General features: G+C 51.6%; 1 protein-coding gene across 1 annotated transcript in view; it reads left to right on the top strand.

The window, feature by feature from the left end:
* The window catches only part of DLEC1 (DLEC1 cilia and flagella associated protein), a 96997-nt gene that overhangs the window by 56470 nt on the left and 26193 nt on the right, over positions 1-14334 (top strand). The window contains exons 12-22 of the mRNA XM_061127795.1: positions 267-403; positions 2064-2156; positions 3866-3956; positions 4582-4744; positions 5614-5806; positions 6572-6630; positions 7201-7369; positions 7604-7697; positions 7907-8037; positions 8147-8305; positions 11173-11312. Coding sequence (XP_060983778.1) covers positions 267-403; positions 2064-2156; positions 3866-3956; positions 4582-4744; positions 5614-5806; positions 6572-6630; positions 7201-7369; positions 7604-7697; positions 7907-8037; positions 8147-8305; positions 11173-11312 — 1429 coding nt within the window. The remainder of the gene's footprint in view (positions 1-266; positions 404-2063; positions 2157-3865; positions 3957-4581; positions 4745-5613; positions 5807-6571; positions 6631-7200; positions 7370-7603; positions 7698-7906; positions 8038-8146; positions 8306-11172; positions 11313-14334) is intronic.

The raw sequence follows: 14334 nt of genomic DNA on the forward strand, positions 1-14334 counted from the left end.
GCCCTGACCGTCCTACTTCCCAGGGGGAGGCGGACTCTGAGCGACACATATCAGGAAAGGAGGCCGCGGCCCAGCTGACCCCAGCCTAGGCGGCACTGGCTCGGGGACACCCTGAGGCCCACGCATGTGGTGTCCTGGGGCACCGCTGCGGGCAGAAGCAGGGGCGGGGCTTGTCCCCGCCCCGCCCCCAACATCTGCTCTCAGCTTGGGCCGCCCTCAGGGGAACCCGCGCTGTCTCTCTTGCCCATCTTCCCCTGTGGCTGCAGTGTCGCCCGTGCTGGACTGCGGCTACTGCCTCATCGGGGGCATGAAGATAACCAGATTCATCTGCAAAAACGTGGGCTTCAGCGTGGGCAAGTTCTGTATCATGCCTAAGAAGAGCTGGCCGCCGCCCAGCTTCAGGGTGAGTGCTCACAGCGCTTCCTGGGAAAAGCAAGTCCATCGAAAGCAGTAACCCCCGTGGGGGACTTGCTCCAGTGCCCCTGGGGCTGGAAACGCAGTGGACAGAATTGTATAGCCGCAGTCCCTTAAGAATCAAGAGGTACAGAGTATAGCACTGTAGTTCCTGTTATACCCCTAATACCTGTGTGACCCTGGACAGGTCCCATCACCTCTCCCGTCCTTCAAGGCCTAGACAGGTCCCATCACCTCTCCCATCCTTCAAGGCCTGTCTTGGATGTCACTTTATTCATTCATTTATTCACTGAGTCATTCAGTCAGTCATTATTGTGGCAAATGTTTGACTATAGCAGAGGCTACAAATTGGAAGCTCTTTGGTTGAATTTGGTGGTCATATTTATTTGGCACAGGGCCTCAAAACATTTTTGAGCTAACATTGCTTGAAAGTGAAAGTGTTAGTCATTCAGTCATGTCCGACTCTTTGTGACCCCATGGACTGTAGCTCACGAGGCTCCTCTGTCCTTGGGATTCTCCAGGCAAGAATACTGGAGTGGAGTTGCCATGCCCTCCTCCAGGGGATCTTCCCGACCCAGGGATTGAACCCGGGTCTCCCACGTTGCAGGCAGATTCTTCACCGTCTTGAGTCAGTAGGGAAATCCAGCATTGCTTAAAAACATATCTTGAGTCAATACTTAAAGATAGATTTCAGGAAGCTCCCTAGCTATCCAGTGGGTGGAGCTCTGCACTTCCACTGCAGGGGGCTCGGGTTCAATCCCTGGTTGGGGAATTAAGATCCCGCATGCCATGCTGAAAAAAAATAAAAATAGAGAGATGATATATAAAAATGTACATTGCCACTTTCTCTGAAACACTGGAAGATGTGCAGCCCTGGGCCAGGATCCACTATGGTCCTGTCGGCTGGAGTTGAGAAGCAGGGCGTGTGTACATGCCTGCCCCTGCCCCACCATTTGCCCAAGCTCCCTCCCACCCCGCATGCCCCATGGCAGCCGAGTGCTGACAACACTGATTATCACGCCCATGCACACCATTATCTTTCTCAGAGGAGAGATACCTTGCTTTCTGTGCATCTCTGGAAACAAGCATCCAGGAGACCACATGCTCCCTGAGACATTTCACTCATAGCTGTCACGTGCCAGGGATCTGGAGGCATGGGCTAGCAGCTTCCTGTATAGGCATCGGGGCTGCAGCTCTGCTGACAAGTCGGCAGCTTCCTTCAGGAGCTCACGGCCAGGGCTGGGTTGGGAATGGAGGCAGACACAGAAGCCGGCACGAACCACACAGGGTGGTGCAGTAGGAAAAGGACTGTGCTAGGGAGCCCACCTCCTGGGGGAGACCTTCTCACACGCCTCCTGCTCTGCGTCTGAAACCCTTGTCAGTGGTCTTCTTGTACCTCCGACCAATAGGCAGCTCTTTGCAGATGCTCCGTGACGTACTCGTCTTTAAACGTCAGAACCCCATCTGGTGCAGGTTGAGTAAGTGCTGGCTGAATGGATGTGCCTCAGTTTCTTCATGAACAGGGGACTGGATGATCCATAAGAGCCTTCAAATCACAACATGGATGTTTGGAGGAGAGACGGGTCATCTGAGCAAGAGATTTCACAGTTTCTTTCATACTGTTGGGTCATCTTCTGCTTTTCTTTAAGGCTGTTGTCACCATTGGCTTCGTTGAGCAGCCTCCCTTTGGGATCCTGCCGTCGGTGTTTGAGCTGGTTCCAGGGCAGGCCATATTCATGGAGGTAGGTGATGAGGCAGTAGCAGGTATTCCCACCTCTTTATGATCAGTTGCTGCTTCCTCAGCTGCTTGCTTGATTTCCTTTGCCTCTGTGGGGTTTTTTGTTTTGTTTGACTGTGCTGCATGGCTTATGAGATCTTAGTGCCCCAACCAGGGATTGAACCCAGGCCCTTGGCAGTCAGAGTGCTGAGTCCTAACCACTAGACTGCCAGGGAATTCCCACCTTCGTGTTTTCATGACCCAGATGTCCACTCCCAGGTCCAAGCCTTGGTGGTTTCTGTAAATTTTGTTTAGTGATTGGGACGTTGTTTGTTTGAAAACTTATTCATACTTCCAAATAAATAGATTCACATGATTAAAAATTCAAAATATGCAAATAGATGCATGGTGAAATGCTCCCTCTCCCCCCACTTCCTTGGCCACCCATAGGCTACAACCTTACCAGGTCTGGGTGCCTTTGCAGACGTATGTGATGACAACATAAGCGCATGGTTTTTTCTTTCCTATGTTTCCATTTCTTCTTCACACAAATCGTTGCCCACTCTACACTTTGTTCTGCACCATGTACTTCCCACACCTCATTTTTTATAGCTGCATGGTATTCCACTGTGTGTATGGACTAATTTAGGTCAGCCATTTCCTGCTGATGAATATGAAGATTATTTCTGATCTCTGGCCATCTCAGGGAATAGCTTATACATACATCACTCTGTCCTACCTGCAGGATACAGTCCTTGTTGTACATTTGCTGACTTAGGGCCTCTGCCCTTCTAATTATGGTACATGTTGCCAGGTCCCCACCATTTGGATTATATTATTTTATACTTCCAACAATAGTATATGAAGGTGCCTGTTTTCTCATGTCTTTCCCAACACAGTATGTTATCAAACTTTAAAAAAATGTGTTATGGACATTTTAAAACATATACAGGGAATTCCTTGGTGATCATGTCGTTAGGAGGCTGTGCTTACATTGCAGGGAGCATGGGTTTGATCTCTGGTCGGGAAACTTAAGATTCCACCAGCTTTATGGCTCAGTCAAAATAATAATCGTCATAATACTAATAATCTGAAATACTAATACTAATAATCTGAAAATGAATAGATATATGTGTGTGTGTGTGTGTGTGTACACATATATAATAGAATTACCTTGCTATACACTTGAAACTAACCTAACATTGTAAGTCAGCTACACTAAAAGGACAGAAATCCAACTGGCCAAGCACCCGCCCCCGCCCCCGCCCAAAAAAACCCATATAAAAAAATAGAATAGTTTAAGGATCACCCATGTACTCATTACCCAGCTTCAACTTTTCTCAACTCTTGGCCAACCTCATTGCCTTTATATTCCTCTGTCTCTTCCCACCAAACCCTACCCTGCCCCTTTAGAGTAGCTTGAAGAGAAGGAAGACATCCTGTCACTGTGTTCATGATCGTTAACTTTCTTGCTCTTTGCCAATAGGAGGCATGAAACTTTTTCTGGCTGGTTTGCGTTTCCGTTTTTGATCATGAGTGAGGTTAAACATGTTGTTTAAGAGCCATTTTTATTTCCATCCCTGTGAATTCTCTCCTCATATCCCGGAGCCTGGGCTGGACCCCAGGGAGACGGCCAGGAGGGGAGGCCCGAGGCAGGGGGTGCGGTCGAGAGGAGGGGGTGATGGGGAAGAAGCCCCTTCCCTGGAGGCTGCAGGACAGCCCTTTCCTCCCCAGGTCCTGTTCCTCCCAACCAGCCTGGGAAAGGCAGAGCAGACCTTCGTCATCGTATGCGACAACTGCCAGATGAAGGAGCTGGTGACCACAGGTGGGCGCCGCGCTCCCGGGGCGGCGTCCGGTCCGCGGCTGTGGGCAGGGGGGCGGCGGTGCACTCGGAATGCTGCAGCCACGGGCACTGGGCTCCGGTTTGGGGGCCTCTTGCTCTGGCCAGACCTTAGAGGCCCACACTAGTGTGGCCCTCAGGCCTGTCCCAAGGGGCCGTCTAGTGCGACAGAGGTGTACACCTGGGGGACAATCTTTCGTCACGTCACTTTGAAACTCACCTAGAGCTTTGGGGAACTGCCAGTGACTCACACAGAAACAGCCAGGGCGCCTGTAGGTTTCTGCAGAGTTAGAGGGGGCATCCTCCTGTGTTTCCTTGGGTGCCGTGTTCCTTCTTGGTACCTGTCTGTCTACCATCCACCCAGTTCACCCAGCAGGCATTAATTGAGTGCCCATTACGTGCTAGGTTAGCAGAGTCACCTCCTGTTGGTCTGTGACAACATGACATGAGTCTGTATGCTGTTGGCTCCCTGTTCCCCTATGTGTGCACTTCTGGGGTCACTATCATGGCCAGTTAGTTGCATGTGGATGGTGACCTGGGTGCTGTGACAGCCTTCGGCCAGAGTCCTGACTTCAGCCCTAGTGAAACTTTGCCCCCCTAACCTTGTCAGGAATCGGGCAGCTGGTTGCTCTGGATCTGATCTATATTTCTGGTGAGAAAAGTCAGCCGGAGCCTGGAGAGCTCACAGACTTAACAGCCCAGCACTTCATACGCTTTGAACCTGAAAACCTTCAGTCCACGGCCAGCAAACTGCTGATTATTAGAAACGCCACGTGAGTGATGCCTGTGCGGGACCCCAGCACACACCCCGCTCCCTCCTCACCCGGCCTAATGTCCTGAATCTGAGCACAGGATGGGAGGATCCGGATGTGCACTGTTCATCACGGTACTTGCTAGCCACAGGTGACCATTTAAATGGAAATCAACTAAAATAAAGTGAAAAACTCACTTCAGTGGCACCAGCCACATTTAAAGTGCTCAGCGCCTGGGTAGCTAATGGCTCTCATGTTGAACAGAGCAGGTCTGCACGATGTCCAACACTGCAGGGAGTCATATTGAGCAGATCCTCTGCGTGTTAAGTCACTTAGTCACGTCCGACTCTTTGCAACCCTATGGACTGTAGCCTACCAGGCTGTGTCCATGGGACTCTCCAGGCAAGAATACTGGGGTGGGTTGCCATGCCCTCCTCCAGGAAATCTTCCCAACCCAGGAATTGAGCCCATGTCTCTTATGTCTCCTGCATGGGCAGTCGGGTTCTTCACCACTTGTGCCACCGGGGAAGCCCCTCTAGTCCATCCTTAACCGGATCCTCTGGTCCATCACTAACCAGGATCAGTTTTCCAGAGAATTCCTGCCTGGCCCATGAGGGGAACTCTGTCAAGCACAGGGTCAGACAGCTGAAGTTCTGTGGGTTCAGCTCTCATTGCCATTTATTCTCTGACCATCCTCTCAGCCTCGCCATTATGCCAGGGCAGACCGCAGGGTGCCTTCTGGCCTGCTGTCCACATGACCCAGGCCTTACACAGGCTCTGCTATCTGGCACAAGGAGCAGTTCTCGCCTGCCGTCTCCCGCCCCACTCACGCCTGCCGTCAGCAGCCATGGCCTTGGCTCCACAGCCTACTGTCAGGGTCACCCCCGCAGGCACGTGGAGCTGGCCTTCCACTGGCAGATCATGAAGCCCAACCTGCGGTCCCTGATGCCCGGAGAAACCTGCAGCGCAGACAGCATCAAGTACCAGCCAGACAGGGAGACGGCCTTCTGCATCACCCCCAAGATGGGCGTTCTCAGCCCCCACGCGGACCACAAATTCATCCTGAGCTTCTCCCCTCAAGAGGTTCAAATGGGGCCATCTTGGTGGTTGCACACAGTTGGGTCATACTGGTTTCACCCACCCTCCCTGTTCTTTGGTGACATTGAAGCCACAGCTGACCCTGTGGAGACCCCCGGTATCCTGCCAAGGCCAGCACTTAGCCAAGAGTGGGGCTAGTGGACAGGCTTGGTGTGCAGGACAAAGCAGCTCGTCTTGCCTGGTCCCCATCCCACACACCCTGTCCTGAGCAAGTCTGGCCTCAGACTCTAGTGTCTTTCATGTTTCTACTCCATCAAAGGTGTTACCCTTCCTGCCCAGCTCACAGCAGCTTCCAGGCAGTGAGGTGGGGTTCCCCAGGCCAAGGCTCACACAGCCCTCGACTCCCAAAGTGAAGCCCTGTATGTAACAGGCAAAGGGGGAGCATGCGGGGGTTTCCCAGCGGCCTTTGTTGGTAAGACAGCAGGTCCGCCTCTCAGCCCGTCATTCAGCCCCTGATACTGCCTGTCCCAGGAAGGCTTGATGCTTCAGACACGTTGAGGGCACTGCCAAGGGCCTTCCTGTCCCCCAGGCCCAGCAGAGGTGGGCATGCCAGTCTTGAGACTGCAGTGGCCCCCAGTCTCTGAGTCAGGGCTCACGTCCTGGCAGCCGCTGTTTCCCCCAGTGTGGGGAGAGGCCACAGGGAAGCAGGAAGGCGTCTGTGGCAGCCGGGCCACAGGGAGGGTTGCTTCTGTGACTCAAGTCTTCCCTGGGGCGGGCTTTCGTCTTCAGGGTGCTGTGTTTGTCTTGCAGCCAAGGGGTTTTCACAGTGTGCTCCAGATGGTGCTGGAGGAAGTCCCAGAGCCCGTGAGGTGAGCAGGACCCAGGCCCTTGGCTGAGCGGTGGGCTCCAGGCCTGCCCTCCCAGGGAGGATGCTGGAGGGGGAGGCCCCAGGACTGAGTCGGTGAGCCCCTGACCCCCAGCAGGCTTTGGCAGGTGAGAGCTCCTCACCTTGCCCTGGCAGCAGGCTTGGAGCGGGCTCTGCATGCAGGGAACAGCTCTCTGACTCTGCACCCTGGAACCTGGAAACTGCCCCGTGCTCACGGTTGCCACCGGTGGGTGGTGACTCATGGAGGAAGGTTTTGGTGGCACCTCTGCCTACTGGTCCCTAAGTGGGCTGTCACTGGGGGGGTCTCCAGTCAGCTGCTGGGGAGTTCCAGGCTGCTGCGGCTGCTCTGTGGTCCCTGAAACACAGGGAGGGACCTTGGTCCTGGCCTGCGGTTGAGCTGCCAGCACAGCTTCAGGCATTCGCTTGTTTCAGGGCATTGCTGACACCTCTGATTTCAGGGGGCTTGGTATCTGTGGGCAGAGCGTGCTTTCCTTTCACAAGACCAGAGATAGGGGACACAATGACTCTTAGCTCATGGCGGGTTTGTGTTCAGTTTGGACTTGGAAAACTCCAAGGACCCCTCATACTGCATGGATGACGTGATCGTCCTGGAAATCGAGGTGAAGGGCTCAGTGGAACCTTTCCAGGTTCTCCTAGAACCGTATGCCCTCATCATCCCTGGGGAGAACTATATTGGCATAAACGTGAAGAAGAATTTTAAGGTAGGTGGTTGTCTCTCCCCAGCCTGGGCTGGTTAAGATGGTGCTGAACTCGGCACAAGTTCGTGGGTCCAGAGGTCTTTGGCCTGATACGTTGCCCACAAACCCTGTTGGTGCTGTCGAGTGGCCGGGAATTAGCTGGGAGGGATTGGAGAGGACCTTTTGTGAGTCCCAAACCCCTCAATCCTTTAGCAAGTACAGCCTCCCAGGGAGCCCGGGTTGGGGTGTGTCTTTCAGATGTGGAACAACAGCAAGTCAGCCATCAGGTACACGTGGGGGAAGATCAGCGACTGTCACATCATTGAGGTGGAGCCCTGCACGGGGACCATCGGTACTGCGGGGAGCGCGGGGGGCGCTGGCTGGGGAGGGATAGCTCGAGGTCACAGGAGCCTGGGCAGGAGTTCGAGGCCCCACCATCAGCCTCAGCCACAGCCCAGCCCCAGCCATGACATGAGGAGGGGCCCAACATCTGGGCCAGCCACAGAGGGAGCCTGCCGCCCCTGCCCATCTCCCCACCTCACTACACCCCTCTTCTCCCAGAGCCCAGCGAGGTCGAGGATTTTGAGCTGAACTTTACCGGGGGTGTCCCTGGCCTGACGAGCCAGAACCTGCTGTGTGAGATCAAAGACTCGCCCTCTCCCGTGGTACTGCACATCGAGGCGGCCTTTAAGGTGCCTGTGATGGGGCCGGGCGGCTAAGGCGGGCTGGAAAGGTGGGGCCGGGGTAGGGCCCCAAGCCCACACCCCGGTGGCCCCGTGACAGCCCCTCTGGGTGCCTCAGGGGCCGGCCCTGGTCATCGACGTCTCAGCCCTTCAGTTTGGTTTGCTGCGCCTGGGACAGAAAGCCACCAACTTTATCCAGATCCGGAACCTCAGCCCGCTCCCGGCCACGTGGGCCATGAAGGAGAGCCAGGCCTCCGTGCAAGAAAGGCGAGAGGACGTAAGTCCTGTGGTGCCACCCCGCCCCCAGGCGTGATGTGTGAGCTGTGAGACCTTGACACCCAAGCTGGCGCGTTCAGGCTGGGAGAGGAATAGCCTGCCTGGTGACCTTCGCCTGGTAGTGTCCCCCCATTCCCCATCCTTCCTACAGCAGACTGAACCCCGAAAACTGGATTTTCCTGTTCCTCTCTCTGCCTTCTGACACAGAAATAGGACAAGAGTTTCTCCCTCTGTCAGAGTAGCTGGAGTCAGGAAGAAAGTGGGCAGCTGAGTTGGGAGGGAAGCTTCCAGGGCCTCCGGGAAAGGGCGGGCCGCTGCTGGGATTCCCAGCCTCCCAAGGATCGTGCTTGCAGTTTTGAGGACCGGCCGCCAGGTGGTGAGCGTGTGCCCCAAACCAAAGCGTCTCCAAAAGGAAAATCATGGCCTCTCAAATAGCACGCTTCCTTTTTCCCTAAAAATAGAAAATATTGAAAGTGGCTAGGTATTTACCGTCAACATCTAAATTAGGGCATCGTGTCTAAACACCATGTTCAATCCTGAGCAAGCCCAAGCCACACCACCAGCAGGCAGAGGAAATGACTGGCTCACCACACCCACTCTTCACATGTGGGAGCGGTCGCTGCACCTGTGAGACTCTGGCCAGGTCAAGAGGGTCTGAGCCTCCCTCTAGCTGCAGCTCACCCAGGTCCCCCCTCCTGCTGCCCACTTCCTTTCCCCTTGAAAGCTATTCTTCTTCACCTGGTAGCCTCGCTTCTCCACTGGGCACTCTGAAACTGAGAAGTGAAGAGTTTTGCATCGAGTGGACAAAACCATCGCCAAGGGATCTGTTCCACAGGCTTGGAGTTAATGCTGGCTACCCCCAGGGCTCACTGGTCCCCCTGCCTGGCTCATGGAACCAGAGACTGGAACTGGGATGCGGGCAGGTGTTGTCAATAACCTTTTATTCAAATGAAACCTTCAACAGAAGCCCAAGATCTACAGTAGAGTATGAACCAGAGGCCCCCTGATCAGGCATCCTGCCTCCCCACATCCCACCCCCCTGCTCTAGGACTTCGGGGAGTCCCTGGGATTTCCCAGAGCACAGTTGCAAACTTATGGACCTCAGCCAACATCCTCATTTGATAGAGAGGGTTGGGGGCTTCCCCAGGGCCACACCGCTACTAGGTGGCAGAATCATATCAGATCCCGTTTCCCTGATTCCTGGTCTGTGTTTTTCCTCCCACTGTGAAGAATAACTACATTTTATAATTGAAGTAGTTGTCAGTTTCATGGTGTATTAAGATTTATGTCCAAATTGAAGCTGGTAGCAATGTCTGTACTGTATTCTTGTGAGCTGTACTGTATTCTTGTGAGCTCTCAAAAGTAATATTGAGAATATTGGGGTTTGTTGGATGTGCCCAAGTCAGCATCCAGAAACCCAGCTGCAGACCAAAGCCTGCCCCCCACCACCACACACACACATACCTTGGGCTCCGTGTGAAATGGAGTGCATGTGAAAAACAATGAGCAAAGAATGCAAAGGAGCTCTTCCCTTCCCAGCTAAGCTTGGACCCAAAGCTCAGGAGGAGAGCTCCTTTTCCTGAGGTGTAGGCCAGCCCTACTCCCCACTCCCCAGTGCCTGGGCGGTGAAACCTCTGCAGCGAGAGGGCACGGGGCCCAAGACAGCACAGTGCCGCTGCCGAGGTGGCGGGAGGTGGGGTGGGTCAGGGCAGCAGCAGCCAGGTCACCCTGCAGGCAGGCGCCTTGCACTCATTCATGGTCTGGTCTCAAGGAGGGAGGAGAGGAGAGAGAAGTTATGTTGTTCCTGGTTGTGATCTTTCAATGCCCAGTGACACCCTGCTAGCCACTGTGACCCATCTAGGGGTGCTGGGGTGTACAGTCAGGGGCACTGTAGTCCCCGAGCCTTCTCCCTTCCCTTTTAGCACCCGGTACGGGGCAGGAGGTGGACACGTCAGGTAACTGTGAACTAACTGCAGTGGGGGGTTAGGTGAGGGGGTGACCATGTGGGGAAGGGATCACAGGGGTGTTACCAAAACCAGAGTTGGGTCCTGATCATCCACGTGCAGTAAAGCCGATCTACTGACACTCGGGGTGGTGGTGGAGGAAAGCGTAGCGTTTGTTGTAAGGTGCCAGACAAGAACAGGTGGCTCACACTCAAAAAGCCCCGAACTCCCGAAGGGTTTCAGCCAAACGTTTTTAAAGACCAGGTGAGGAAAGGGGGTTATAGAGTATGGGATCAGCTCGTACACAGTTCTCTGATTGGTTGATGACAAGGTAGTGTCACAACGATTAACAGTGTCAGTCCTCAGGCTCCAGCTCATGGGGGACTGTGCGCTCATGGTCATCAAGTAGTTAACTTCTTCAGTTTGGTGGTGGTTTAAGCATCTGTAAAACAACTTAGGAAAGGAGCACCAGTTACTGTTTTCTAGGTGTTTCAGAGAGGAACTAAAGCAGAGGATATGAGGGAGGGGGCTGTCCCGAGAAGACACAGAAGTGCAAGGATAAATCTGTGGCCACGTAGAAGCTTGGGCCCTGCCGCAGTCTGGGAACCTGGCCTGGCTTCCTTGGAGCCACAGCTCCTGACCCGCACCTGCGCAGCGGGGTGGGCAGACCCCTCAGAGCAACCACACCGAAGGCGCCTCCCTCTGCCTTCCACCTCCTTTCCTCGGAGATTCAGTTTTCATCATCTTCTCCTCTTCATCCTGAGCACTTGCTCATCTGTGCTCCCCCATCCACTTGTCTTCTTCCGCACCCTGGAAACGCTCAGGGAGCTGGGAGGCACAGCTTGGGGGTGACCCTGGTTGATCATGGCCAGCCCCCAGTTCTGCAGTTCCCAGAGTCCCCACTCCTCACCCTTCTCCCCATCAGGTGTCTCCCTTCGACATCGAGCCATCGAGCGGCCAAGTACAGCCGCTGGGAGAGTGCAGAGTGAGCATCACCTTGGAGGCCCGGCGCTGCCAGCGTCTGCAGACCGTCCTGGAGCTGGAGGTGGTGAACGGGGCCTGGAGGTAAGGGGATGCGGGGAGCCTGTACAACACACGCTGTATATTCATGGCATGTTTATTTATAGCGTATGTAGTTACGTATTTGTAGATGTTTTGGAATTTAAAGGTATTGATAAGATGTTTATATTATAACATTTAGAAATTACAAAAGATGAAAAAGATCCATAATCTATTACCTGGAGATCATTCACCAGTAGTATTATGGGGTATGTGTATCCTTCTAGTGTATGTGTGCTCAAGGAATGCACAGGAATGCAACCGCTTGGGACGACGTTTTGTTACCTGCTTAAAGGGTGACAGGACTCTTGGTCCAGCATTAGTCCTTCTGGATGTAGTTGCAGAGAGGCTTACACGTGTGCAGTGGGAGCCCTGCGCTCATCCTGGAAGGCTCATAGCTGGACTGTTAATGACAGCAAAACAGCTGGAAACAACCAGTGTTCATCAGCAGGAGAATGGATGCAAAATACCTGGAAGATTTTCTTCTGTTGAGGTTCAGTTGACTCGTTACAGTGTGTAAGCTTAAGGTGTACAGTGTACTGACCTGAGGCTTTTCCCTGAGGGTCCAGTGGTTAAGACTCCACACTTGCACTGTCTGGGGCACGAGTTCCATCCCTGGTTGGGGAACTGAGATATCCCACAAGCTGCACAGTGCAGCCAAAAAGAAGAAAAAGAAAATACTGACCTGATCCATTTATATATTTCAGCATGATTGCCGCTGAAGTATTAGCTTACACTTCCATCGCGTTATGTAATTACATTTTCCTTTCTGTGGTGAGAATAGTCAAGTCTCCCAGCAGCTTTGATGTATATAATACAGTATTGTACATAATCACCATACTTCACATTAGGTCCCCAGGACTTGTTCACCTGTTAGTTGGAAATTTGTACCCTTAAACAGCATCTCTTTTCTTGGCCCAGCCCCAGCTGGTGGAAACCACCGTGCTACTCTCTTTCTTTTGGCTTCTTTAGATTCTAGATATAAGTGAGATATAGAGAATTTGTCTTTCTCTGACTTACCTCACTTAGCACAATGTCCTCAAGGTTCATCCACATTGTTGCAAATGCCAGAATGTCCTTCTTGTGGCTGAATAATATTCCATTGTATGCAACAGCCACCTTCTCTTTATCCATTCCTCTGTTAACAGACACTTCTATACCTTGGCTACTGTGAATAATGCTGCAGTAAACATGGGGATGCAAATATCTCTTTGATATCCTGTTTTCATTCCCTTTGGGTATATACTCAAAAGTGGAATTGCTGGGTCAGATGGTAGTTTTATTTTTAATACTTTGAGGATCCTTCATACCTTTTCTGTTGTGGCTGAACCAATTTACATTCCTAACAGTGATGAACAAGGGTTCCCTTTTCCCCACTTCCTCAGCAACATTTGTTATCTCTTGTCTTATTAAAGATAGCAGTTCTAACAGGTATGAAGTCATATCTCATTGTGATTTTGATTTGCATTTCCCTGATGCTTAGTGATACTGAGCACCTCTTCATGTATCTGTTGGCTATTTGGATGCCTTCTTTCTGAAAATGTCTAGTTCCTCTGCCCACTTTTAAATTTGAGGTCTTTACCACTGTGCTGCCTGGCAATGGGAAGACACAAAGGTCTAGGCTTATTGAAATAATTTCTTTGATGTGCATCTTAATGGGTTCAGGAATTCTATGCTGAATTCCACTCAGGGTGCACTGTTGGGAACAGGTACAGTGGCTGCTGGCTTGATGGCTGCAACATCCTCTGTTGACTGAAATGGCAGACCGCATTCTGTGTCCACAGTGTGCAAACTTCTCTGCTTTGGTTGGCTGCATTTTCATTTCGTTCACTGTTTCTCTTGCTGTGCAAGGAGCTTTTTAGTTTGATGTAGTCTCACTTGTTTATTATTTTGTATAGGCTTTCTATTTTATTTATTTTGGTGGGATGCACAGCACGGCCTGTGATGTGCAGGATTTAGATCCCAAACAGAGGTCACACCTGTGCCCCTTGCAATGGAAGCACAGAGTCTTAACCACTGGACCGCTAGGGAAGTCCCTCACTTGTTCATTTTTCTCTTACTGTTTTTCAGTACTTTCTATGTCAGATTCAAAAAAACATTCCTCAAGATGTCGAGGAACTTGTTCCCTGTGTTTTCTTCTAGGTGTTTTATAGTATCAGGTCTTATGTTTAAGTCTTTGATCCATTTCAAGTTAGTTTTTGTAAGTGGTATAAGATGAGGGTTCAATTTCATTTTTCTGCATGTGGTTTTCCACTTTTCCCAATACCGTTTGTTGAAGAGAGTGTCCTTTCCCCATTAAGTATTTTTTTTAAATTGAAGTAATAGTTAATTTACAATGTTGTGTTAATTTCAAATGTATAGCCAAGTGACTCAGTCATATATATATGTACATATATATGTGTGTATATATATTCTTTTTTATATATTTATATTCTTTTTCAGATTCTTTTCCATTAGAGTTTACTACAGAATATTGAGTATAGTTCCTCGTGCTGTATAGTAGGTCCTTGCTCTTTACCTGTTTAATATACAGTACTGTGTATGACCAACCTAGACAGCATATTAAAAAGCAGAGACATTACTTTGCCAACAAAGGTCCGTCTAGTCAAGGCTATGGTTTTTCCAGTGGTCATGTATGGATGTGAGAGTTGGACTATAAAGAAAGCTGAGCGCAGAAGAATTGATGCTTTTGAACTGTGGTGTTGGAGAAGACTCTTGAGAGTCCCTTGGACTGCAAGGAGATCCAACCAGTCCATCCTAAAGGAGATCAGTCCTGGGTGTTCATTGGAAGGACTGATGCTGAAGCTGAAACTCTAATGCTTTGGCCACCTGATGCGAAGAGCTGACTCGTTGGAAAAGACCCTGATGCTGGGCAAGATTGAGGGCAGGAGGAGAAGGGGACGACAGAGGATGAGATGGTTGGATGGCATCACCGACTCAATGGACATGGGTTTGGGTAGAGGCTGGGAGTTGGTGATGGACAAGGAAGCCTGTCGTGCTGCTGTTCATGGGGTCGCAAAGAGTCGGA

The sequence above is a fragment of the Dama dama genome, chromosome 24 (genome assembly GCF_033118175.1).
Source record: "Dama dama isolate Ldn47 chromosome 24, ASM3311817v1, whole genome shotgun sequence".
Classification (NCBI taxonomy): domain Eukaryota; kingdom Metazoa; phylum Chordata; class Mammalia; order Artiodactyla; family Cervidae; genus Dama; species Dama dama.